This window comes from Thermobia domestica, chromosome 4, assembly GCF_964235325.1.
Source record: "Thermobia domestica chromosome 4, izTheDome1.hap1.1, whole genome shotgun sequence".
In the NCBI taxonomy this organism is placed as follows: domain Eukaryota; kingdom Metazoa; phylum Arthropoda; class Insecta; order Zygentoma; family Lepismatidae; genus Thermobia; species Thermobia domestica.
In genome coordinates this window covers 11,574,430-11,599,611 of record NC_137457.1, presented here as the reverse complement: position 1 = coordinate 11,599,611, position 25,182 = coordinate 11,574,430, and the positions used below count along the sequence as shown (strand labels likewise).

The window sequence follows — 25,182 nt, the reverse complement described above, 5'->3', positions numbered from 1 at the left end:
CTATATGAAATTTGGTGTTTTCAAGTAGGACTGAGAAATACTTTCTCCTCATAACTATTGTAGATTAAGTTGATTGAGCTCTTTAACGTCCCTTTCAGCAGCGAGGCCATATGAGACGGGATGCACTGGTTAATGTAGAATCCGAATCACATGAGCTCCCGCCGGGAATCGAACCCGGGTGTCCCACGCCAAATGAGTAGGCACACTATTGTAGATATTACAATGAAGCTTGGCATACGCATTGCATATAAGAAAAAAAGTTTCTAAGGTACATTATATAGGTGTATTATATTTAGATAACTGTGGCCGAGTCCACGCCAGGGGATGCTACAATTGATAAAGCGAGTATTGGGACGGAAAATTCCTAATTTTACCCCAAATTTCCCTATTTCCTTACATCACACACACACATACACATTATTATAGTACCAATTAAAAACCTGTTCTATTCTGAAGAGAGTGAAGTATAAATCATAATATTGAGATGAATAGTACTATTTGGACTTTTTGTATGTCATGTCTCACTTTTACCTATATGAAATTATGAGGACTAAGAAATATTTTTCTCAAATAACTATTGTAGATATTACAATGAAACATAGCACACGCATCACATATAGAACATACCTGTTGTCGTGCTCGCATCAGGGTGCGCTCCAGTTGAAAAAGAGAGATTTTGAGCGGAAAATTTCCAATTTTACCAAACATTTGCACATCATGTCCACATGCGCATAGTAACATTTGCAAGCTTGGTTTATTGTAAAGCGAATGGCACATGAACCACGATACTCGGATGAACAATACTGAAGCAGTAGCTACTTAAGTGAAATCCTAAATAGAAAATTCAAGAATCTAAAAGTGTCAACACTACATAACACATATTTCTCTCGATTACACTTAAACTCGAACCAATTTAGCATCTTTATTATCATTTTTATATGCAGCATCCTCATTTACGTAAGAAAATGTACTTTTCATGTCCAAAACGTTAAAAAGTTAAAATTTATTGTCCAGTGATACAATATCTTTATTAAAGGCTTTAGGAATAATTTTCCTTTTTAACTTGTTATGCGAGAATATGAGGGTGGTTAACTGAGATTCGTTTTTGCGGAATTCATTTCGACACGAATAAAATTATAATTTCTATTTCAACATTTGTATGAAATAATTGTATAGTACATTCACTTTATTTTCCGATAACAGTCACTTAACCTTGTGAGATCTCCAAACCATGTGACAATTTCATAAAATGTCGACGGACTTTATCTATTTGGTTCCTTCAGTTGCCAATTTTTAACGATTGCTTCAACTTATCTACTTTGTATTGTAAGCAATCCCCTTTCTCCATAGTATCTCCAGCACTAACACTTTTTACATTCTGATATTCGGTATCGGCATTCTGATATTCGGCAGTAGTAAAGAAAAATATGTTATTTGTAATTCAAGTATACTATTACGTAACGTGAACAAATTATTCAAGTAAGTTTAAAAAGAAAACATTGAATTTAACAATTTTTCTTCCGCAAAACAAAAATGAGGCCACCAGTGCCATTATGCACCTTAGCAGGTAAAGGTTACGCATAGTGCTAGAAGAGCGAGGGAAAGTGAATATTAATATACGTGCTCTATAGACATATTTCGTAATGATAGAAGTTGGGAAAAATCAAACCGTAACAACATAATTACATTTCTGCGAGGCAAGTCATGTTGTCAATTATTAGCGAGATGTACTGAATACTGCTGTAAAACCGTTAAACTGTACACTATTTGCTGGGAATCAGTTGATATGATAAATGGATTCCGCAGCTGCAGGTAGAGCGAAAACAATCCTATGTTTGCTTGTGTGCGATGTGTTTATCTTCATCCCCAGTGGCGGTTGATCTTAATGCAGTAATGATCTTAATCAATTTGATTACCGGTGGTGAAACAATTTGAAAGAGAAATAAAGTTCCAAATGTTATGAAAGACCTGAAACACTGAAAAGATACATTCGTTCAGGAAGCAAGATGTGCTTAGTGGTGGTATTTCCCACAATTTTATGTTAGTGCACACAATATTAAATTAACCAACATAGTAAATTAAATAGTGTTTCGTTTGTTCAAGGAACAATGTTATCCAGATTGTATTCTACCCAAACAATAATATTTATGTTTATTTCGCCTGTGATGTTAGTAAAATGGAACTGATTGTAGTGGTTTGCTAATTTAAAGCTCGATATGGTAATGTCATTTTAATTGTTTGATGAATGTGTAAGGCTGTAAATTCACATATACTAGTATACTAGTGTATCTATTTAAACATCCCAACTATAACTATATGAATTCATAGCATAACCTACTATGGTTACTAGCTAGTAAGTCCTTTACTTATTCAAGATAAATTTTAATATTGTATTAAACTTATGTCGGTAAGAATATATCTAATAACTGAAAGCTTATGACGGAGATCATTTCTTGAATATGAATTATCCTTCTTCAATCATTGATCATTGTTAATGCGCTTTAAAACATCAAAGGGAAATACATCTGAGCTGTCATAATGGCAAGTGATTTCTAATTGGTATACAATTATAAATTTGTAAAGAGTAACAAATATAATATTTTTTGTTAGAGAATTATATGAGGAAAAACGATTTCGTTATAAGATTTTATATGCCTGATTTTCTTTGACTAACTTTAACGAACTTTATTATTCTAAATATTTACTCACCTTGATTTTGAAACCGCCGCAAACCTCTCGTAAACAAAGCTGTAAATATATATCATAAATCGTATACAGGGTGCTTAACATTTTACTCATACCACGTCTTGAATAACTAATAAATATATGAGTTAATACATATGAGATATTAAAACAAATTATATTACATTAAGGGTGTACAAAATGTAAGAACTTAATTACAAAATCATCAGGTAACATTCACTGTTCAGGAAATGCTCAGAAGTATTTTGTCATTTAATTCATTTTTGAAATAAAATTATTCCCATACCTTTACCTCATTAGTATTGTGCATATGATCAGGTTCTTTTCACTAACATAAATAAAGTTATAATCCCAAAGCCTAATCTTAAGAACAAGATGATGATTCTGTTTATACATTATTATGATTCTACATTCATTGGTGTGTCAATCATTAACAATTCTACCAAGATATATATATATATATATATATATATATATATATATATATATATATATATATATATATATATATATATAATTGCTAGAAACAGTGAAAACTAAGCGATCCTTTAGTTTTTTGAAGAAAATTAACATCACAAGACCAATAAAGGGAAACAAGTGCAACAAGTTAGCTTTGTTGGACGTAAATAAACTAAATTGGCTAACACTAGATGATATTTCAGACTATCTTCCCAGGAAACAGTTGAGATAAATATATATTTAAAACTTTTCCAAAAAAAATGGGCTTGACTATATTTGTGTTAGCCCAATTACTTTCTCCGATATATACACTATTTCCTTAATTATAGTGTATCGCCTTGTTTGAATATTAGATTAGGAAAACGTCTGGCCACAACTCAAAATATTTTTCATGCAAAAAGCCAAGTTAAAGTGAACCACAGCACAAAATCTCTCTGAATCCAGAAATTTGCTGCGCACTTTTACAATGCTTTAGGTCAGATAAACTTCAGACACACAAAGGTAACACACTTTAAGGTAGTATGTTGCGTAACGAGAAAAATCTGTCCTAAAGCGCACGATGACTATCAAACGATCTTCCTATGTCGCAGTACATTAAAGTGTGTTACCTTTATGAACTCTGGAAAACAATCATTATCTTCTGAATTGTGCCACATCAATTGACACCAAGACAGGCCCAAACGAGAGTTGATATATGCATAAAAATGTAAGAAAATCTACGTGATGTGTCTTTCCTGAAACAGACTATCACATGCAGCAAAAGATGGATATATTTTATAATTTCAAATGTGAAAAACAAGTTATTGAACAAAGGCCAACTTACTGTGGCCAAGCGTAAAGTCATGCTCTGTGCCTGGTAGAACTTCAATGGGTAATTAATTTCGCGTTCATTCCAAGCGGTCGTCCTATGAATGCTGACCTTACTTCGAAATTTTGAGATGATGGTCAGCACTAGGTCACTGCACTAGTTCAGAAACGTGCTCTTCATTAGTGGTATTTGCACTGCTGCATTAGCAGAAAGAAAAACCGTGCTCAACTCGAAGAACGCAAAGAACAATGCAGAAACTTGAATGCATAGAATGAATAGGTAGTTTCCCTACGGACGTGTTGTTTTCAAGTAATCAACTGCCTTTATAAAAACTGTTGCGGAAGTACGTTAGGATTCTCAAACATGCATATTTGGATAGGTAACATACTAGCTGCAAAGTGAAGTCATAACCGGACTACGCTAGGTACCATAGTTTTGGAGCTATTTTCCTTTAAAGTTCCCTTTTTCGTCTTTCGGTATCCTATAACTTTGAAAGCAAGCATTTGTGCACCCAGGTTTGTTTATACGCTTTGGTCTTATCTTGGTGCCAGGAATCACCTCGAAGCGTTGTTGCTGTTGCTTTCAAACACCCTCTGTATTACTTTCCAACAACGAGAAACAACATGAATTCATTTTCTTAATTTAGAATTAGTATACTCACCCTATTTTAGGGGATAAATTCTAGAGGTCATGTATCACTTTCTCTGAATCCAAAAGTTCTTCCCCGTAAACTAAAACTAACTTTGGGAGTAGGACACTGATTATTACTCCTAACACGACAAATATTCCTATTAGACTTTTTTTTATCTCCTAGCTTTTCAACTAGACCAAAGCTTATTCCAGTAATCAGGGACTAATAAGCAATCACTAGGCAGTAATTTAGAAGCTATTTTTTGATTCGAAGATTGGACCATGGCCAGTTCTTCCAGTCTTTTTGGTGTTCCGAAGAGCTGCCTCCCATTTGTACACTGTATCCGGAAATTCATAATGTTTCATACTCAATATAATATATTCATTGCACATTTAACATATCTATCTATATCTATCTATCTATCTATCTATCTATCTATCTATCTATCTATCTATCTATCTATCTATCTATCTATCTATCTATCTATCTATCTATCTATCTATATATTGAGGAGTTATTAATTTTATCTTTATTACGAAAATCAGAATGTTCGGTTCCTCATTAATATATTCATAAAACCTTTAATCAGAAAAGTAATTATGTGTTTGAAGTTAAACCGTTTTTGCTTAAGCTTTAAACTTTCCTATTTTCAGGATTTTCCGGTGTACACATTAATATGATAAGTACATATTTTCTTCATATCTTATTAACGAGGTGGCTAAAATTTTTGACCTTAATATCACACACAACATAGTAGAACAATCACGGATACACCTAAAAACCAATACACTCACAAAAATGAAAAAATAAATTTTGTGTGAAATGGAATGCTCTATAATTATAAGAATAAAGTGATAACACCATAAGGTATCTTACGCTGCCTTTTTCTGTTGACTTATCTGTGGTATAACTTGGTTCTTTATACTTACACAGCACTTTAACATACATCACTGTCATTGTAACATATTTATGACATAGATTAAGCATTAAAAGTAAAATACGTTAATGTTGTTTCATGTCACTTATGAAGATTCAGAAAGCCGAAATAATAGCAAGAAAGATATTTTGCAGGTTTAAGCGCACAATGGAATACAATCCACACTTTTACATTTTGGACATATTTTGTCTTTACGATCTCTACCTGATGCGCCTTTTAGAGCTTAAAAAATCCATGTCCAGATTTTTTAAATAATTCTTGTAATGTTAAAAGTATGTTAACTTTTCCATGTACTCAAACGTAATGTACTAACTTTCTGTCTCTTTTTCACAACTTTGGTAAGTAAGGATGATTGCATTCCGCTGTGAGTGTCCTTTTTAAAAAGAAACTTTACATAAGAGTTTCACTATAACTAGAGAACGTATATCTTACAACATATTTGTTCTAGTTCCCGTTCATCCGGCAATATACTGTTCACCTTCTTCAAGTTTCAATTCATTTGAAATATTACGTTTAGTACTGCTACAGATTAATGATTAATTTTACGTTGAATTTTTCTTGCAGACTATTTTGACTCATGATTATGATAGTAAGCTCTTACTGTTTCAAAACTAGTTTGATCGTTTCGTAGGTAAATCTTTCAATTACTAGTTATGGTATGTACAAAAAGGTTTCCTCTAATAAAACCTATTATATATTTAATTACTACATATGTCAATCATCATTAAATTGTGAAGTATATGAAATACCATGAAAACGAAAATCTCATTATGTTCAGTAGCAAAACCAATTGACGTGAGTCACTGAAGTTATGTTTGGTGGTGATAGACTATAATGAGAGATAATACAGTACTTTGATGTTTTACGTATTTAAATTGAACATGAGGACCTTTTCTTAATGGTACAGCTTTAGTTGAACTGTATGGACGCACTATTCTCTTTCAAACCCAAAACTCCTGCGTATTAATAAATTATTTTGAAAGAATGAAAGGTGGGAAGGGCGATAATTTTGAGCTGATTGTTCTTATGGTGTCCGTTTTTGCATATATTACGACTTCCTTCAATAAATGTTATATGTCGAACAGACCATGATGCTAACGGGAAGACAACATTTGGAGATATTTTGCTGTCACAAAGTACATAGCTTATGCTGCATGTAATCTATAATATTAGTTAATATAATACACTGTATGTAATATAATAAAATATATATTTTAAACTATTTCTTTCAAGTTAGATTTGAAACAGTGAAATGTATTCATATTTTTAAAAATTTGAAATATTATGTATCTTGTTTAATTGTACTTACGTAAAGCATCATTTTGTGGGTACGTATATGTTCTCAAGTGAGAGCCTGTAAGTAAATTAATAATGCACTTTATCATTAGTCATATTTTAGTAATCTAATATTATATTTAAGCGTGTTAATTTATATGCGGATAAATCAATCCGTGAACGGTGAAGTAGCATGTAATATTTTACAAACAAATGTTTTTTTTTTTTTTTTTTTAGTTTTACGTTCCATTGTTATGGCGTGTAATTCCTAGTAACAAAAAGCTTTGTATTTTCGTCACAATAACGGCACCCTAAGTATAGCACAATATATCTGATGAAAGTGTATATTTAAGTTCGAAATTATGAAACAGTTTAATTAATACTATAATAGTATTAATACTATAACAGTTCAGAATTCCACTTACTTGAATATGTCCTGAAATTATTAATATTTTCAATCAAATATTCTTAAAGGTGAACCAAATATTACACTAACTTTCGGTTTTGAGTTGCCTTTTACATCTCTCCAAATCATTTTCTACTTCAGAACTCAATATTTTCCTACCTTAGTGAATATATTTATTTCCGCTATATTAGACGAGAAGGTATTTCTTTTGGATGCCACCAATCAAGTAGATGTTGCAATAGAACAAAAACAGGAAATACTACTTTCAACGTGTTTGTGAATTAGCTAATTATTGTTCCCATGTTTTCCCACAAACTGCAAAAATTAAAGTGTGGCTCTTTCACGATGTCATAAACTATAGAGATATACATCTATACACATTTCAGGTGTATACGAAAGGAAGAGAAAGAAACTGGAAACACTTAAATATTTTAATGTATTACTTTACTGTTTAATTTTCTTTAATGTCTTTAAGTTATATAAAATGTAAAGAAACAATCTGGAATGGAAGGAAAAGACATGCGAATTCAAGTATTGCTGCTGCAGGAAATCTAGAACATCCACTGGTGATACAACTGATTTTAATAAATGAATATACAAGAATATTCAACAATAAGGTAAACACTACATGTAATAGTTTTACTTAAATATTAGAGTTTTAATAATATACCATTATCACGTTGTTCAGAATGACGAAAATGAAAAACATTTTATTTAAGTTAAATGAAAGTGCACTAGTTTACTCTTAGTTTAGTATTTCCCAAACAATTAATTTTACGCTGAAGCACCAAATTTTAATTGTAAGTGCGTTGCAAGAAACTATATTTTATAGAATACCAAGGGAAGATAAATATGGTTATCATGTTATTTACTTACACTAGCAACAAGGAATCTTTTCTCCAAAAGCAAGTACATATACCGTGATTTAAATAACAGAACAACATTTTAATGATAAAGAAACGAAATTTGTTGGTTACATATGTGTGATGAAACCCAATATGTTTTTTCTATATGGAATGTATTTCAGTCATTTCTCCAGCCTTTGTAATTAATGTGCTCGTCTTTCGAGAACTTATGTCATCTCTGGATTTTTTTAAATGTACTCTTGTTTCATTTTGAAGGGGTTTGCTGGTTGGTTTCGAAAGACATCTAGATCAATAAAGCGTCTTTAAACCTGTGTTCCAAAGAACTTTTCCGGATTACGTTTGTGGGCTTCTGATGAATACCAGAGACACCCTAATACTTGTACAAGGACTTAATCTTAACTAATGAGTTTTTATATCAAAACAAGATTTAACACTAGGCATTACGAAATAGAGGTAATTCTCAAGATTTATTTTAGCTCTTATTGGTTATTAACATGCATCTGAACCACAAAACAGTGACCCAAGAAAATTATTACGTAATGGTAAGAAATTTAAGTTATTTTACGATTCCTATATCTATTTCTTATAAAATAACGCAACGTTGTATAACAATTATCATTTACAATACATAGAAAAATAGAACAATTTTGTGAACTCATATTACAAAAATTATAATAGAAAGAGACTGTAAAATATGTTGTTCGAAAAGTGTCTTTCCGAGTAAGATAGTGAAGTCTGCCCATGATCCAAATTGGGTTGCTATTGACCCAAAAGGTTACCCTTGATCGAAAACTACCTCGAAAAATGTTTTACCCCTTCTGTTACCGAATTATCATATGAGACATGTTCAAATTTGAATATTTTTAAATTGTGGTAGGTTGGTTCAAAAATTCCAAAATTTAAAAATGAAAATTTAAACAAAATGTAGAAACAAATTTGGGGAGACATGTTCCTGATTTTTTGGTTAAAAAATATGTTATACCCTTAGGAACATAAAATATTTTTCGGGGCCTGAAAGTGATGGCAACATTGTAAAAGAGAAATAAAACTGAAAACAAACGTGTTTCTCGCACAGTTTTTCCACCATTGTAAGACCCTCAGAGTGAGGGCCTCTTCAGACAATTCTTTGCCAAAGTTCACAATTTTCCTTTCTATTGTGTACCTTCTTCTTGTGTCGTCCTCTGGCTGCTTTGATTGTGTCCATTCCGGAATAGAATCACCAAATATATCTCCATTACAGTGTTTCGACTTGAACCGATTCTTGCAAAGTTACACCTACCTCGCGTCGGTTCCTCTTATCTGTCAGTGCTTGATTCGGTGGCCGCACATAGTGGTACTCTCTACTGAGAGCTTTGTGTAACTTTGCTGTGCAAGAGTCGGTTGAAGTGGAAGCGCTGTTGAAGATATATACAGTATTTGGTGTTTCTGGTTCGAGATAGACACAATCGAAGCAGCCGAAAAATGACAGAGACGGAAGGAACGCAAGGCAAAGGAAAATTGTGAACTTTGGCAAAGGATTGTTGGAAGGGGGCCTCACCTTGAGGGCCCTAAAGTGGTGGAACAGCTGATCGAAAACACGTTTGTTTTCAGTTTTATTTCTTTTTGACAATGTTCCCATCATTTTCACGCCCCGAAGAAATATATGTTGTACATAAGGGTATAACAAAATTTAAACCAAAATATGAAGAACGTGTCCCCTAATTTTTTCTACATTTTTTTTTTGAAATTTTCGACACGCAAAAAATAAAGTAAATACGGATTGATAGTTTTGAAAATAATTGCATGTTTTCATCCAGATAATATCTACAATCTGTGGAACTTTCAAACTTTTTTGGACCACCTTCACCAAGATTTAAAATATTCAATTTTGGGTATTCAATAATTCGGCAAGGGGAGGGGTAGGGTGTCAAATTTTTTGAGGTAGATTCAGGTCAAAGGTGACCTTTTTGCCCAATAGCGACCCAATTTGGATCAAGGGTCGATTTCACTATCTTGCCAGGACAGACCCTTCGCAGAGAAGCGTAGGGTTCTCGTTTTGCTTAGGACAATTGATTCTTCTGATAGTTCTATGGCTCATGCAGACAATTGCGTTATATTGTATCCTTTCGAACATTTTGCTTAATATTCCGAGAAATTATAAAACTTAGGTTCAAAAGTTTTGTTTCCGAAGTGAGTGTATTTGTTATTATCATAAAAAATGTTTTTAAAACATTTTTGTACTCTTGTTTGTGTATATTACGTTATGGAAATCAGAGAAAAATTCGAAGCTTGACTCCATGTTCCAATTTAGTACAATATATTGCTATTTAGTATATATTGCATAATAAAGACATCAACATCGAGAAAATTGCACATGCAGCAAATCCCTTTGAAATACACACTATGTAAAAAACGTTTTTTTTTAAATGCGACCTCTGAATAAGGCTAACTTTCTCTCTACGTTTACTAGCTATCGAAAACCCTAAATGATCGAAGTTTGACATTTTGTACAAACTTCTTTCGGACTTGTAAAAATAAGACTAAATTTTCTAGAATGCAACATTAGTTATGCAAAGAGAATACAACAGCAATAGGTAAGTATTAAGAATAAAATTGAACCAAGAGCACATGTCTTTCGTAAAACAATAATAACGATGATATTGTATTTATGTTTTTATACGAAGGCAAGAATATATTGCTACATGGTATCATCGGCCTTACTTGAAAATATCAAAGATCAAGAATCAGTTACATTTTAGTGGTTCAAGCTAGACTCCGTCCTCATTGGTAGATAGATCACATTAAAGTTTATAGGAATCTAGGACAAGTAGCATATTTGATTTCCTTCTTCACCTTACATATTAGTGAATAAAATAATTTCTTGTACTAGAAATTTACGTGTGAGAGTTTCTGCTTTTAACTTTATACAACGATCATAATCCACCGCTAATATTCTTTTTGAACAAATAAGAAAGAAGTGTATACTAACCATTTTTCGTCATAAATCTATATTCTGCAGGAGCTGTTGACACCTGAAATATTCGTATTTTTAGTTTAGTAAGAGTGATCAAAATATGGTACTTTTAAAATATGACTAAGAATGCCACTGTTGGAGTTTAATAATCAAAAATATAATTAACATGATTATTTAAATCATAGACACATTGAAGGCTTTAAATATTGTTTAAGTATCGTATGGTATCTAGAAATAAAAACTGAGAAAAATATTATACTGAAATGATCTAACCATGTGTAGCCGTAAGTTATTTTAAGAAATGAAAACATTTGAAGTTACAATTTGCTTGTTTATTTCATGAATTTGAGTATAGGACCAACTTCAACAGAGAGGGCATATGAGATAAGCACCTACAGCTTAACGTGGAACTCAAACAACATAAGCTTATGCGGGTAACTGAACCCGGTTCTTTGCACCAACCCGAACCCGAAAATGCATGCACCAACATTAAAACCATGAGGTAGATCAACTTGCAGTAGAGTCACAGACGTAATAGAATGGGCAACTACCCCTAGAGCAATTTTAGCCAGTAAATTCTTTGTGTTACCAAATTTGTATGTTTCAAGGAGTCTAGTTAACGGGAGATTTCTGAATGTCTGTCAGTCCATTCGTCCCTCTGTTTGTGGTCATGCACATTTCCCGAAGCACCATACTATTCAGCCTATCTAAATCGTAATGTTTTGCGAAAGTTTAAAAGACCTTAGAGCTTTTTGAATATCTTTGTTACCCTAAAATAAAATTGGATATTTTCATGCAGGTTGATCTCTTTTATTGTTGGTTTTGTCTAAAATCGTTTCTAACGACTTTATTTCATTTATATAAGTGTTTTATTTACAGCCCTATAACATTGTATAAGTCGCTGTTCTGAGGAAAAGTATCAAGGGGTAATTACGCTTGAGATACGTACTTAACAGAAGGTAGTCTCTAATGCGATTTAGGCAGTTTTGTTCATATTTCGTAAAGAAATCATTCACTGATAAACCTCCAGCACTATATATCATTATTAGTTTAAAAATTTTCAAAGGAATGTTAGTTTTAAGGTGAGTTCTTTTTGAACGGTTTCTTCTTCATATTTTATAAAACACATTTCTTAATAGTCCACATAATGCATGAAATAGTCCACATAATCTACTTTCGTATCTGAAAGCTTTCTTGTCTTCACAAACATCTTCGAGAACATCTATTACAATATGCTCATGTTTATTAAATAAACATTCTCATAATATACAGCAGAATGTCAAGACTTAATTTAAGAAGTAAATGTGAGAACGTTTACTGCTATTTGCTCGTTTCTTCTATTCTACTAATTCTTCAGTATGTACTATTAAACGTTGTCTGAAGCGTGTAGCTGAAGTATTTGAACACTTGAGCATTTGCAGAAACTGGCTCAAGTATTTCATATTGTCTGAACTTCAGTAAATAGAGAGAAATATTGCATTCCTTACTTCATGAACTGAATTTGTCTTTGCGACTGTATAAATTATTTAAATTAACAAATACGTTTTCATTTTGTTAATGAAATAGTATCTTTTTCTTAAATTTTGGAAACACACAAATATAAAGATAGCTTAAACTTTAAAGTAAAAATCTCCCTGCATTGATTAAATAAAAGTGTATGTTTTATGAGTACTAAGTCATTTATTTGTATCCTTTCAATTGGAGAGCTTCAAAAACAAATTTCATAGGAGTTTAATGAAGTTTCAACATGTATTTATTTTTAGATTAATTCTCTCTTCTTTGGTAAATATTATGTCTTCTTCTCTTTTGGGCGTCATACTCCCAAACAAGTAAACGCACCTGATATTATGCAATAAGAAAGATTTCGAAATGCGTTTGTATGTAAAACAGGAGATAGAGAAAATTATCGCAATCGAAATTAAGTGACAGATATGTGTTGGGAAATTGTAGAGGAAAAGAATAATATTGGTTGCTCCTAAAACGTGGATACTAGTTATATTATGATGGAGAGGCGGTAGCATCATATGTATTATTAACATGAATAGTTGGTGTTTAAAAAGTTAGCTGAGTACAATAGGTCATTGTAGCTTTAGCTTCAGGTTGAGGAACCAGCAAGTTCGGCAGGGTACACATAATGATTATCAATGTCAAAGTGAATTTACTTTATGTAATTAAAGTTATAACTAAATAAAATACTAAAGAATAATTAGAATTCAAAATTTTGGTTGAAGGAGCGAATCAAACAGAACAGAAAAACAGAGGATTAAGAGTCAAAGAAGAAAATGAAAAGGTTAATTAAAAATAAATTAAATTTGATATGTAGTGATTGTCTATGATTTGCTAAAATGAATTTTCTTTCAAATTACTCGTGTATTCGAAAACAAATAAATCTTACAACTTTGATTAACCTTTTTATGAAGTTGAGAACTCTATTTCATGTATTAGATACACATATGAAATTTGTCCAAACCATGAACTTGAAATAACATACTTAGAAATATCAAAACATATCAATGATTAATAGATTCGTGCTTAAATAATAAATGACTTTCATATTTTATTTCCTGAGGCCCTCTTAGTATAAAGTAGGTAAATTCATTTCAAAGTTCGCTTTAATGTAAAACGTATAACTAAAATGAATGCAAAAAGGGGGTTTGCATTGAACATATATTACTTTTATTATTTTAAGACAAACGCCACTTAGGCTAAAGTGTAGCATTGATTTACTTTCACAATAATATTGGATACACAACTGTTATTAGAATACAATGAAAAGAAGAATACCAATAGCTAAACAATCATTTAAGGCAGTGTGTGTCCCTCCGAGAGAATTTAGGGTAAAATGCAAAGTGCTTCCTACCAAGCACGTAAAGAGTAAAAGATTCACAAACTCTTTATTTAGAAGTGGCTTCAATAATGTACCCATTTTCACTCTAATTGGATCAATCATCAAGGCGTGCCATTATTCTGATTTGTAAGGCTATGCACTCATTTCAGATAAAACCACCAAAGAGAAAGAATAGCATATAGCGGTCGTATTTAGTTTTTCAATGATTACTAAGAAATACTTGTAATTATTTAAAATGAAGCATAAATAAATAGTGTGGATAATACAGAACTCCAATAACATTACAATTGTCACTAAATTCATGCTGTGTTACGTGTATTTCAAACATACTTATAAAATGTAACACGAATTCAATATTACAATTCACGTAGAATTTGATTTAATTTGATTCGACTTTTACGTTTCTTTCAGTAGCGAGGCTATATGAATTGTTTGCCTGAAACTGGATGTGAGTTGCAAACCACATGAGCTCCCCCAGAGAAACAAACCCGGGTCTCTCGCGTTAAAAGAGAATATCCTATCAACACATCTACGTGGGAGCTCCTATAACGTAGGATCCCATTACTACTCTCCTACATGATGTATTATTATTATCATTATTACTATTATATCTTATATGCCAAACGCCTCGCGGGTAGTTTAATATTTTATAAACAGTTTATGATGCTATGTAAAAAAATATATTCTGCTAAGTTTCTGTTTTATCGCTTAGGAATGCTACATACTTATTCAATATTTCGTTTTAATGAAATAACAATTAGCATCAAGGACCAAGGATAAACTTTAACTCTTAATTATTAGTAAACACAATTCTAGAAGATCCTTTCACATTTCAAACATAACTAATAAAAGGAAAATAAAAGAAGGACACTGAAAGATAAACGTAATAAACAGAAAATGTCTACCAATTCTGCGATGAATAGAAGTTGACAATTTAATTTGAGATACTAACTCCATTAAAGCAAGCTCTTTAAGATCAACATCATAGATTATTTTCATAAGAAACCAAATCAATCGCTTTAGTTGCTAGCCATATATATTCATAGGTAGATACTTATCGATTTACTAGAGATACATGTAAAAATGTAACTTACCAAATTAATATCGAATTAAAACAACTCTCTATTTCAAAATAGCTTCAATGTGACGTGGAATTGAGACTTAGTGGTCATGAATGGTAGCAAGATGATTATTTCACCATTCACCGTTTCCAGTGCATTACTTATTTTCCTGAGAGAGGGTGTAGGCGGAAATCTGCACAACACTCGTGCTTCAAATTGGGCACAGACGTTCTATTATGTGGAGGTCCGAGGAAATTATTTAGCTTCATTGAATGTCACTCATAAAAGGCCGCAGTAGTTCCAGCTGAATAAAAAGTTCACTATCATCCCGCCCTATGACGTCATTTTCCAGAAACAGCGTTGTAATCGCTCAGAGTGTTGGGTCGCAGTTCGGGTGTCATTTTCTGTAATCGATTGTTGGATCTCGGTCCGGGTACCATTTATTTGTAATCGCCTGGTCGCTGTTCGTGGCCTAGCCAATGAGTATGTATCGGAAACTTGGACTTACCTCGGTAAGACGTTGAAGGACCTCTCCAAGAAAATATTACAAAATCGTTTTCGAGTTGCTCCTTGGTCTCAATAGTGAGATGAGTATTAGGCACCGATTGGTTCGGATGTCTCGTCTCGAGAACCTCAAGGACGATGAGACCATAACGCACACAAACATCACACACGCACACAACGAAATCACGCTTAGTTAAATGACACTATAGTTATTTATTAGAATACTATTAAAAAGAAAAAATAAACAAGAGAAACAATCACAACCCTTAACACTGCACATGTATAATTATTTCCATTAATAGAATCATACTTCACTTTCTCACTGCATTATAGCCCTTAGTCACTTTATATATTAGAATGGAAGATTATGATAATAATTTCACTATAAATGCTTTTCTCACACCATTAATGCACTTGGGGAATTAGCACTGGGGAAAACTTGTCGGAATAATCCCACGAAGTAATATAGTTGCTGCTCCAAATAATTCTCAAATGTCGACGTTTATCCTCAGTAAAAATAGGTAATCCCCAAAGTGGAATGATAATGTTACAGGGCGCGTTTATAACTTTGACGCACAAGGTATGTGAACCTGGGATTTACTTTCTGGGACTAGCCGTAAGAAAACGTTCTCCACCTGGTAATAGCTTGTGCCCCTTAACACAACGTTATACTTGATGCTCGATGCGACGTGCGTGATTGCTGCCTAGAAACGTGGAGTCACAATCTCCGAACTTAGATATTTGAGATACGAACTGCGTTGGTGAACTAATCAATGTTGGCAGTTCATCCTCAAGAGCACTCAGGTTAAATCACCTATATGTACATGCCTGTAGAATACGGAAAAGAATTGATGTTAATATTATTCCACTGGCCACGACGATCAAGACATTGCGATAAATCGAGCATGTGAACGTACAGATAACGAACTGGTAAAACGAAGTGGCTGGCGTCGTTCTGGCTGTTGAACATGGGTTCTACTCTGATCTGGTTTAATCTACTGCAATATTTCCATAAGGGATTATAGAAAGCACTTAATTCAGTTTCAAATAACTGTAGAATATATACTGTACATATTAATAAGTCAGAGGGAAACACTGGGGAGCTTCGTCGCTTACTGAAATGTTCTCAAGACAAACTAACGTTCCGGATGTATGTATGAAAAAACAACGAAACACTTCTTGGTCCATTTGTCTGGGAAGGAAGCAATTCGCACCGAATAAAGAACTTATTTGCGTCGCAGAATAAAGTATAAATCGAAAACAATAATCACTGTCTTTACGAAATATACAGAGTGTCCACAAAAATACTTTTATTACCTGGTGGCGGTTATAGCGTCTAGATCATAGGATAAACGTGGCTCCATAACATGACAAGACAATCACTCAGAGCGTTGCAACCAGTGAGCGTGAACACTAAGAAAACCAAAACCAGGGTATTGGGGTCCAATGTATCAGTGAACTGCTATTATGTCTAACTGTTGGGCGGATTAACTGTAGTTCATATGATTCTTTGGGAGTCAGCCACACATGAACACTGTCCATAGTTTGAAATATAATACAGGGTAACTCATCATATCATATCACACATTTTCAATCACTCGCTGCCTATTCGTGACACCTGAGTTTCGTGATAATAGATTTAATCGCTTATAAATGGTTTTCGTCGCTTATTGCTTGTTGTATAAACCCAGCCTCGTATATCCATGTCATATAACTCCTGACGGACTGTAATTGTAATCTCAGTGGGTGTGATGTGGGATTTTCTGCTTGAGTTCCTCTGCTTGTTGTATTTGTTCGTACAAAGCTTCTGAGTAATGGTACTCGTTAATGGTGGGCTCGACCTGTCACTGAAGATTTCCTTCTGCGTGTTACCATTACAAACTTGTCATATTTGTTTCTCTTCGTCGATGTGATTTGGTATAACTTTGCGTGTCGTCATATCCTTGTACACTCTACAATACGACACAACCATCACAATGGCAATTTGTTTATCCCATAACATATTGAAGGGAGAACAACTCATTTGAATCAGACAGGTCGCCCATTTGTACACTATCGCTATCTTAACAGTTCACATCACACTGTCATTCTAGTTCTCCTTACATAGTACGGAGTTACTCCTAAGACACCATCATCAGTAGTCTGACACTGCAGTTGCACTTCGTAAAACAAAACTAATAAATTTAGCTTTCAATATATGCTTAGAAGAAATTGAACATACGGCTCTTTTCCTTTTGAAGAAATTAGCAAATCCTTATCTAGATACAGAGGATAGAACTCTTGCAATTTAGTATTGTTCGACCGTATTACTTTTTAAATTATTTTCAACAACTATATGAAACCAAAACATTAAAATACGGGAGCCTCAGGTCTTCGGATTATAAACTAGTTAAACCATAATAACAATTTTGGGGTATTCAAGGAGAATTCTAAATTTGAAAAAACAAATATTGCATATGGGATATCAAAAATGTACAATTGAAAATGAGATTATTCAAAAAATGTAAAGTACTCGTCTACAGGCATAGCACCGATTCAACACAATCAGAGAAACTTCGACTTCTTCCGACTCGCCACGTAGTCGTAAAGCAGAAGGATAAATAACTTGAATATCCAGAACAGAAAAATACTTATTTTTGAATAATTTTTAGAGAAAATAAGAAAAAGAAACTCATAATATCTCCAAGAACCATGCAATGTGAAAACGGGAAACGAGATAAATGGTAATACATATATTATATGTTTCAGCGTAAGTATTATTTCTATGACGTAATCTAGAAACATATTTTTAAAGATGTCTGAGACATCGAGCATATAAGTACGAAATAAAACTAAATAATGTTTTAATAATATGATCCTTCAGCGAGAAAGGATAATACATAAGGCGGTTTAATAGTAATTTATTTGTAAAATTGAGGAGATACCCACGGCACGTATGAAACAATTTTCAATTTTATAATAGGGTAAACTGTGTGTTCCTAGTAAGATTGTGGAACAAGATGAACATATCTAAAGTCAGGGGGCATATGTAATTCACAACTAAATATAATGAACAAACGTGAATACTAGATTAAATGTCAAACCATCTGAAGCTTATTTGAACATTAAAATGATTATCAGGGTAAACTGAAACTATAATGCTGTCAGGTAACTGTAGAACATGATAATCGTCAGAAGTACTTTTTTTTTTACTAATACAATCTGAGTACGGTCGTTTATCTTCAACGTCCAAAATAAGATTGGAATTTCGAAATCTCCATTAACGCAGCCAACTTTCGGGCTCAAAAAGAATGGTGAAAAGAATAGAATCACCGATAATTGTAAGAGACAAATATGATGTGCTGCAAACTACTTACTTCTCGCCGTTAAAATAGTACTGTCGTAGTGGTTCCAGCTACAATATTGAGATAATATATTACAGTCCCAACTAATATTTGTAAACATCAACATGCAGTTCTTTACGAAGATCGTTAAGCAGCCGAAAGAAGCAGGATATGAAGAAATAGAAGAAAAACAGAGAGCCATAAATTATTCTTACAACTCCTTCACAGGTTCCACCTCCAAAATAGGCTATATAAGACCACGTCGAGACCAAAAAGCACCAGTTCCAGCTGATCATTCCTACATTCATCTTTGCGTTGCTCTTGGAAGGAGAGACTCAATATCCTTTCCTTTACGCTGTTCGGTATAAAGGCTCCTACCCTATCTCAGCGCTGCTCTGGTAAAAAGGTATTACCTACCTTCGCGGTGCAATGGGCAAATGATATTACCTAATTTCGCGTTACACTGGGCAAGAGGTTTCTTTCGTCTCCGAGTAGCACTGAGTAGGAAACCACAACCCACCTCTGATGCTACGGGCAAATACATGGAGTCTGCGTTCATATTTTATAATCTACTGATGAATAAATATTTCGCATTTTATACTTTTTAAAAAAGAAAAGTAATGGTCTCGAAGAGACATTTAAAATTGATCCTGTTATTCGAAATTCGTAACAGTGACAGTAACGGTTAAGTATACTGTACATACCACAACTTGGATTGGCACATTTTTAAAATGGCGTTTGTAATGTAGTATTATATTTAATAGACCAGTTGGAGTAAACACAATTGTTTTCATTAGCTTAAGGTATATTTTAAATTACCTATTTTGTTAATGTTTAATGAATGCACTTATCATGTGCTAATGAGGTATTTTTTCGGTTCTTTACTACCGGTACTGATTTGAGTTGACAAAACAAAACTATAAGTGTAAATAGGAGACACTTTTATAATAACATTGACACAAATTTAGTATAATATTTGATGTGTAAAGTGTGAGTTTGTGTAACGAAATGTTAAGATATGTAACTTAAAGTGTATGATATTTTTTTATGTAAAAGAGAAAAAGGTGAATTGGGTCATATCTGTAATACGATGAAGATAACCACTAACTTTCAGAAGTTTGACTGCGCAAAATGCAGCAATCTTTGGAGTATTCACTATTATTACCGGTTTATTGTTTTTTTTTTTTTATTTACGCCTAATTTTTAAGGAGTAACTTTGATGTATTGAAACTTGTAATATTAAATATTATTTGTAAATGTTACTTTGTTGATCACTTGAACCTCACTCATTTTCCAAGTTGACTAATTTTACTTTTGCCTAATGGACAAATAGACGAGAGTATCTATGTCACAATGGAACTTGCATTACAGCAAGTGACTTTTGAAATGTGGGTCAAAATCATATACGTACAAGAGTTTTTTGAAGAAATTTTAGTTAACCAATTTTTCTTTAAATAGAGCCTTATATTACATTTGTAATTCACCTAACTTACACAACGCTGTTTGTTGCAATGTCTTTGTATTAACAGAAATTTACAAAATGCTTATATTTACATAATATCATTTTAGACAATTTACAACATTTACATTTGCAGACTACGTTTTCTGCCATTACACATACCAAAACCAAAATAAATAATCTTTGATATTATTACAATTAGAAATTAAAATGAACAACATTTTTTAATTAATGAAAATATTATGATCCCTTGACATGATAGCAAGATGAACCTTTATATCCCAAAATGTACGCAACCAGCATTACTCTTGTGTCGTACTAGTTTTCTATGGAGCAAAATTTCGTTGACCATAAATACACAGTGTTTTTCATCGTTAAGAGAAATGCAATCTTTGAGTTTTACGTCCCACAGGTATGTCGGTTAGGCTAAAGGAGACGGTGATTATAAGAAAAGAATGAAATGGTGGAATGAAAAAAGTGGAAGGAAACGGGAGAACCCGAGAAAACCCAGTTACACGGTGTTTGTCCACCACAAGGTCTACGCGGCGCGAGCTGGGATCGAACCAGGGCCCCAAGCACCGGAGGTGAACGCTCTACCACTGAGCCACCGAGCCCCCCATCTTTAGGAGAAAAGAACTGGGAAACCCAACAGAGTTTACTTTCAATCTAGTTTCCCATCAATGTAGAAAATGTCAGTATGCTCATTCGTATACAAATATTACATAAATTTATATAACAGGAAATTAATTAAATGTTACATTATCAAGTGGTTGGAAAACAAGTTATTTTACCAAAGTCAATACTCAGCATAAATGAACGAAGGATAGATTTTGACATCTAAGTTTCTGTGTGCACACTATTTTTACTTACTTAAAGTTTTGTTGCACTCCGAGAAAAGTATTGTACATATAACATCATACACGACGTATTGTGACCTCTTAGAAGAAGTTTAAAATACTGGTAAAATTCATTTATGTTTTACACCATCCTTTTCATGTCTCATTTCTTTTATGTTAGTACTTTTGCGATACAACGTTACCTTTTGTTATACTCTATTCCGAAAACGAGATCTAACAATTTATTAACTTACAAAATTTATCGCTAGCACTTATTTTTATTATGAAGAGTGATTTCTTAAGAAGATAATTGGAAAAATATTTACCATGGGTTATTTATGGTCAATTTTGTTATTTACTATCATACATTAGAGGCGGTAAAGATTTTTCTAACTTTGATACTTTTAACAAGAAATGTGAAGAATAAAAAAATAAAGTTATGTATTTATAAACTTTGTTTATGTTATATGTTTATTTTGATAGTTACTGTCACTTTTATTATTCTGAATCGAAGAATGAATTCATCTGAATAGACCTGAGGACAAAAGTAAATAATGGATCCATTTCGAAGGATGTATGGTGATATTTGTATCTTGTTCTGATATCACAGAGCAAAGAAGACATGTGAATACTTCATTTCGATGAATTCCAAAACTACAAAGATTGGTAGAAGATTTTGTATCCTTTTTCGATGTCAGAACAGAACACAAATAAAGAATAGAGCATTGAAGAATTTTTAGATATGAAATTAACATTTATGTGAGAAACAGTTTTGTCGTGCTCATTCAAAGTGATCGGATTGACGTGGCATTATATACAGCTTTCATCATGCCATTTTCGGCAGAACCTTCCGAAATTTTCTGTATGCTCTAAATCTAGAAAATTCAAGTTTGTTTTTCTCAAACTTAATTTATTACCTACATAAAATATTTTTCTCTTTTAATTTATATCTATAATAGCCAAGTTGACATTTCGTAAACCACTATTCACAAACTGTATCTTTAATGTTATAATTCTTACTTTTTCTCGATTTGTGAGAAAATCAATTTCTTTCCTTAGGAAACTAACTTTAAAATTTATCTTACTTAGGTTTTTTTTCGCTTTTGTATCTGTTCACGATTATATATTTAATTCGTTTTATTTTATTTTATCTTAAATATTTTTCGCTTACGTATTATTTATAAGTGTTTGTTCTTACAAAGGCTAATACCAATACGATTATTTTGATATATATATATATATATATATATATATATATATATATATATATATATATATATATATATATATATATATATATATAGTAGTAATGGCGTCACCCTATCGAACTTTTGATTATCCTCAATGAGGGGCCCCAAGGCCAGGGGTCAATGACCTAGGGGTACATAGGACCACCCCCTCTAAATTTTGGCAGGGGTACCTTGGCCCACCCCCTAAATTTTGGCAGGGGTACGTAGGACCACCCCCCTTAAATTTCGGAAATTGCCAAATCTAAAAATTTGGTGTGGTAGCCTAGGACCATATTATGTACCTCTATCAGTATTAGGTGTCTATGTCGTTCCCTTTCATGGGTAAAAAATTGCCAAAAAGTCAAATTTCGGGGGTTTTTGACCTAATTTATCCCCTTGGATGAGGTATTATTACCCTATATGGTTATATGGGCGTATACAGGGGTCCATTCCCTTTCATAAGACATGGGTATATTAATGCACCCCTTGAAAAATTTGGGAGGGTACCTTGGCCCACCCCTTAAATTTTGGAAATTGACCAATTTAAACATTGGGTATTATAGTACAGGACCCTAATATGTATTATGATAAATTTGGGTGGTCCACCTCGTTCCCTTTCATGGGTAAAAAATTGCCAAAAAGTCAAATTTCGGGGGTTTTTGACCTAATTTATCCCCTTGGATGAGGTGTTATTACCCTATATGGTTATATGGGCGTATACAGGGGTTCATTACCTATCATAAGACATGGGTATATTAATGCACCCCTTGAAAAATTTGGGAGGGGTACCTTGGCCCACCCCTTAAATTTTGGAAATTGCCCAATTTAAACATTGGGTATTATAGTATAGGACCCTAATATGTATTATGATAAATTTGGGTGGTCCACCTCATTTCCTTCTAGGGGTACAAAATTGGCAAAAATATAAACGTAAGCAATACGTTGTACCACGTGTTTGGTTTTTGGCTCAATTTATCCCCTTTGATGAGGTGTTATTACCTTATATAGTTATATGGTCATGTATAGGGGTCCATTCCCTTTCATAAGATATGGGTATATTTGTGCACCCCTTGAAAAATTTGGGAGGGGCACCTTGGCCCACCCCTTAAGTTTTGGAAATTGACCAATTTAAACATTTGGTATTATAGTACTGCACCCTAACATGTATTATGATAAATTTGGGTGGTCCACCTTGTTCCCTTCTAGGGGTACAAATTTGCCAAAATATAAACGTAAGCAATACGTTGTACCATGTGTTTGGTATTTTGGCCGAATTTATTTCCTTGGATGAAGTCCTATTACCTTATATGGTTATGTATAGGGGTCTATTCCCTATCATAAGACATAGGTACATTTGTGCACCCCCGGGAGGGGTACCTTGGCCCACCCCTTAAATTTTGGAAATTGATCATTTTATATATTTGGTATTATAGTACTGGACTCTAACATGTATTATGATAAATTTGGGTGGTCCACCTCGTTTCCTTCTAGGGGTACAAAATTGCCAAAATATAAACGTAAGCAATACGTTATACCGTGTGTTTGGTTTTTGGTCGATTTTATCCCCTTTGATGAGGTGTTATTATCCTATTTAGTTATATGGTCATGTATAGGGGTCCATTACCTTTCATAAGATATGGGTATATTTGTGCACTCCTTTAAAAATTTTGGAGGGGTACTTTGGCCCACCCCTTAAATTTTGGAAATTGCCCAATTTAAACATTTGGTATTATAGTACAAGACCCTAATATGTATTATGATAAATTTGGGTGGTCCACCTCGTTCCCTTTTAGGGGTACAAAATTGACAAAATATAAACGTAAGCATTACGTTGTACCACGTGTTTGGTTTTTGACCTAATTTATTCCTTTGGATGAGGTCCTATTACTTTATATGGTAATGTATAGGTGTTCATTCCCTATCATAAGACATAGGTACATTGATGCACCCCGGGAGGGATTCGGTATCATAGTACATGACTCAACATGTATCATGATAAATTTGGGTGGTCCACATCGTTCTCTTTTAGGGGTACAAAATTGCTAAAATATAAACATAAGCAATATGTTGTACCATGTGTTTGGTTTTTGGCCCAATTTCTCCCCTTTGATGAGGTTCTATTACCTTATATGGTTATATGGTCATGTATATGGGTTCATTTCCTATCATAAGACATGGGTACATTGACGCACCCTTTAAAAATTTGGGAGGGGTATTTTGGCTCATCCACTCGGTTTTAGAAATTGTTTAATATAAGCATTTGGTATCATAGTACAGGTCTCCAATATGTACCACTATAAATTTGGATGGTCCACATCGTTCCCTTTTCATGGGTAAAGAACTACCAAAAATCAAATTTCGGAAGTTATTGACCCCTATTTAGCACGTTATATGGTTTATTACCTTTATATATTTATGTTCCCTTTTAAATTTGGGAATTATCAAATAACAAAATTCGGTAAACGTTTTCTAGGACTCATTGGTATTCCTCTTATGACCAAATATTCAAAATTTAAATGTTATTGACCGGCTTTATTATTGAATAAGTACAGGATTTATTACTTTTTCATAAGACACAGGTGTATTTGTGTACCAATCTTAAATTTTGGGAGGGGTACATTTCTTATTGTCATATCAATAATTGGTAATTGTTCTTAAATTGGATAGTATCTCATTCATTGGGTAAATCATTATGATCACGTGATCGGTTATTGACCTATGATGGGATTAGGAGTCCAGAACATTGGTACATTGAAACTTTGTAGGATAATTTGAGAATGCGTCATTGGTTTTGATTATTCCCGCCAAATATAAACGTAAGCAAGACGTTGTACCACGTGATTGTCCTTGATGAGGTAGTGTACAGGGATTCATTTCCTTTGTT

At 33.1% G+C, this 25,182-nt stretch overlaps 1 protein-coding gene across 3 annotated transcripts in view; it reads right to left on the bottom strand.

The window, feature by feature from the left end:
- The window catches only part of LOC145683717 (uncharacterized), a 163,699-nt gene that overhangs the window by 96,216 nt on the left and 42,301 nt on the right, over positions 1–25,182 (bottom strand). For all 3 annotated transcript variants that reach the window (XM_081755182.1, XM_081755180.1, XM_081755181.1), the window contains exons 3-5: positions 11,054–11,096; positions 6,848–6,892; positions 2,710–2,748 (exon numbers count right to left, since the gene is read on the bottom strand). In XM_081755182.1, coding sequence (XP_081611308.1) covers positions 2,710–2,748; positions 6,848–6,892; positions 11,054–11,096 — 127 coding nt within the window. The remainder of the gene's footprint in view (positions 1–2,709; positions 2,749–6,847; positions 6,893–11,053; positions 11,097–25,182) is intronic.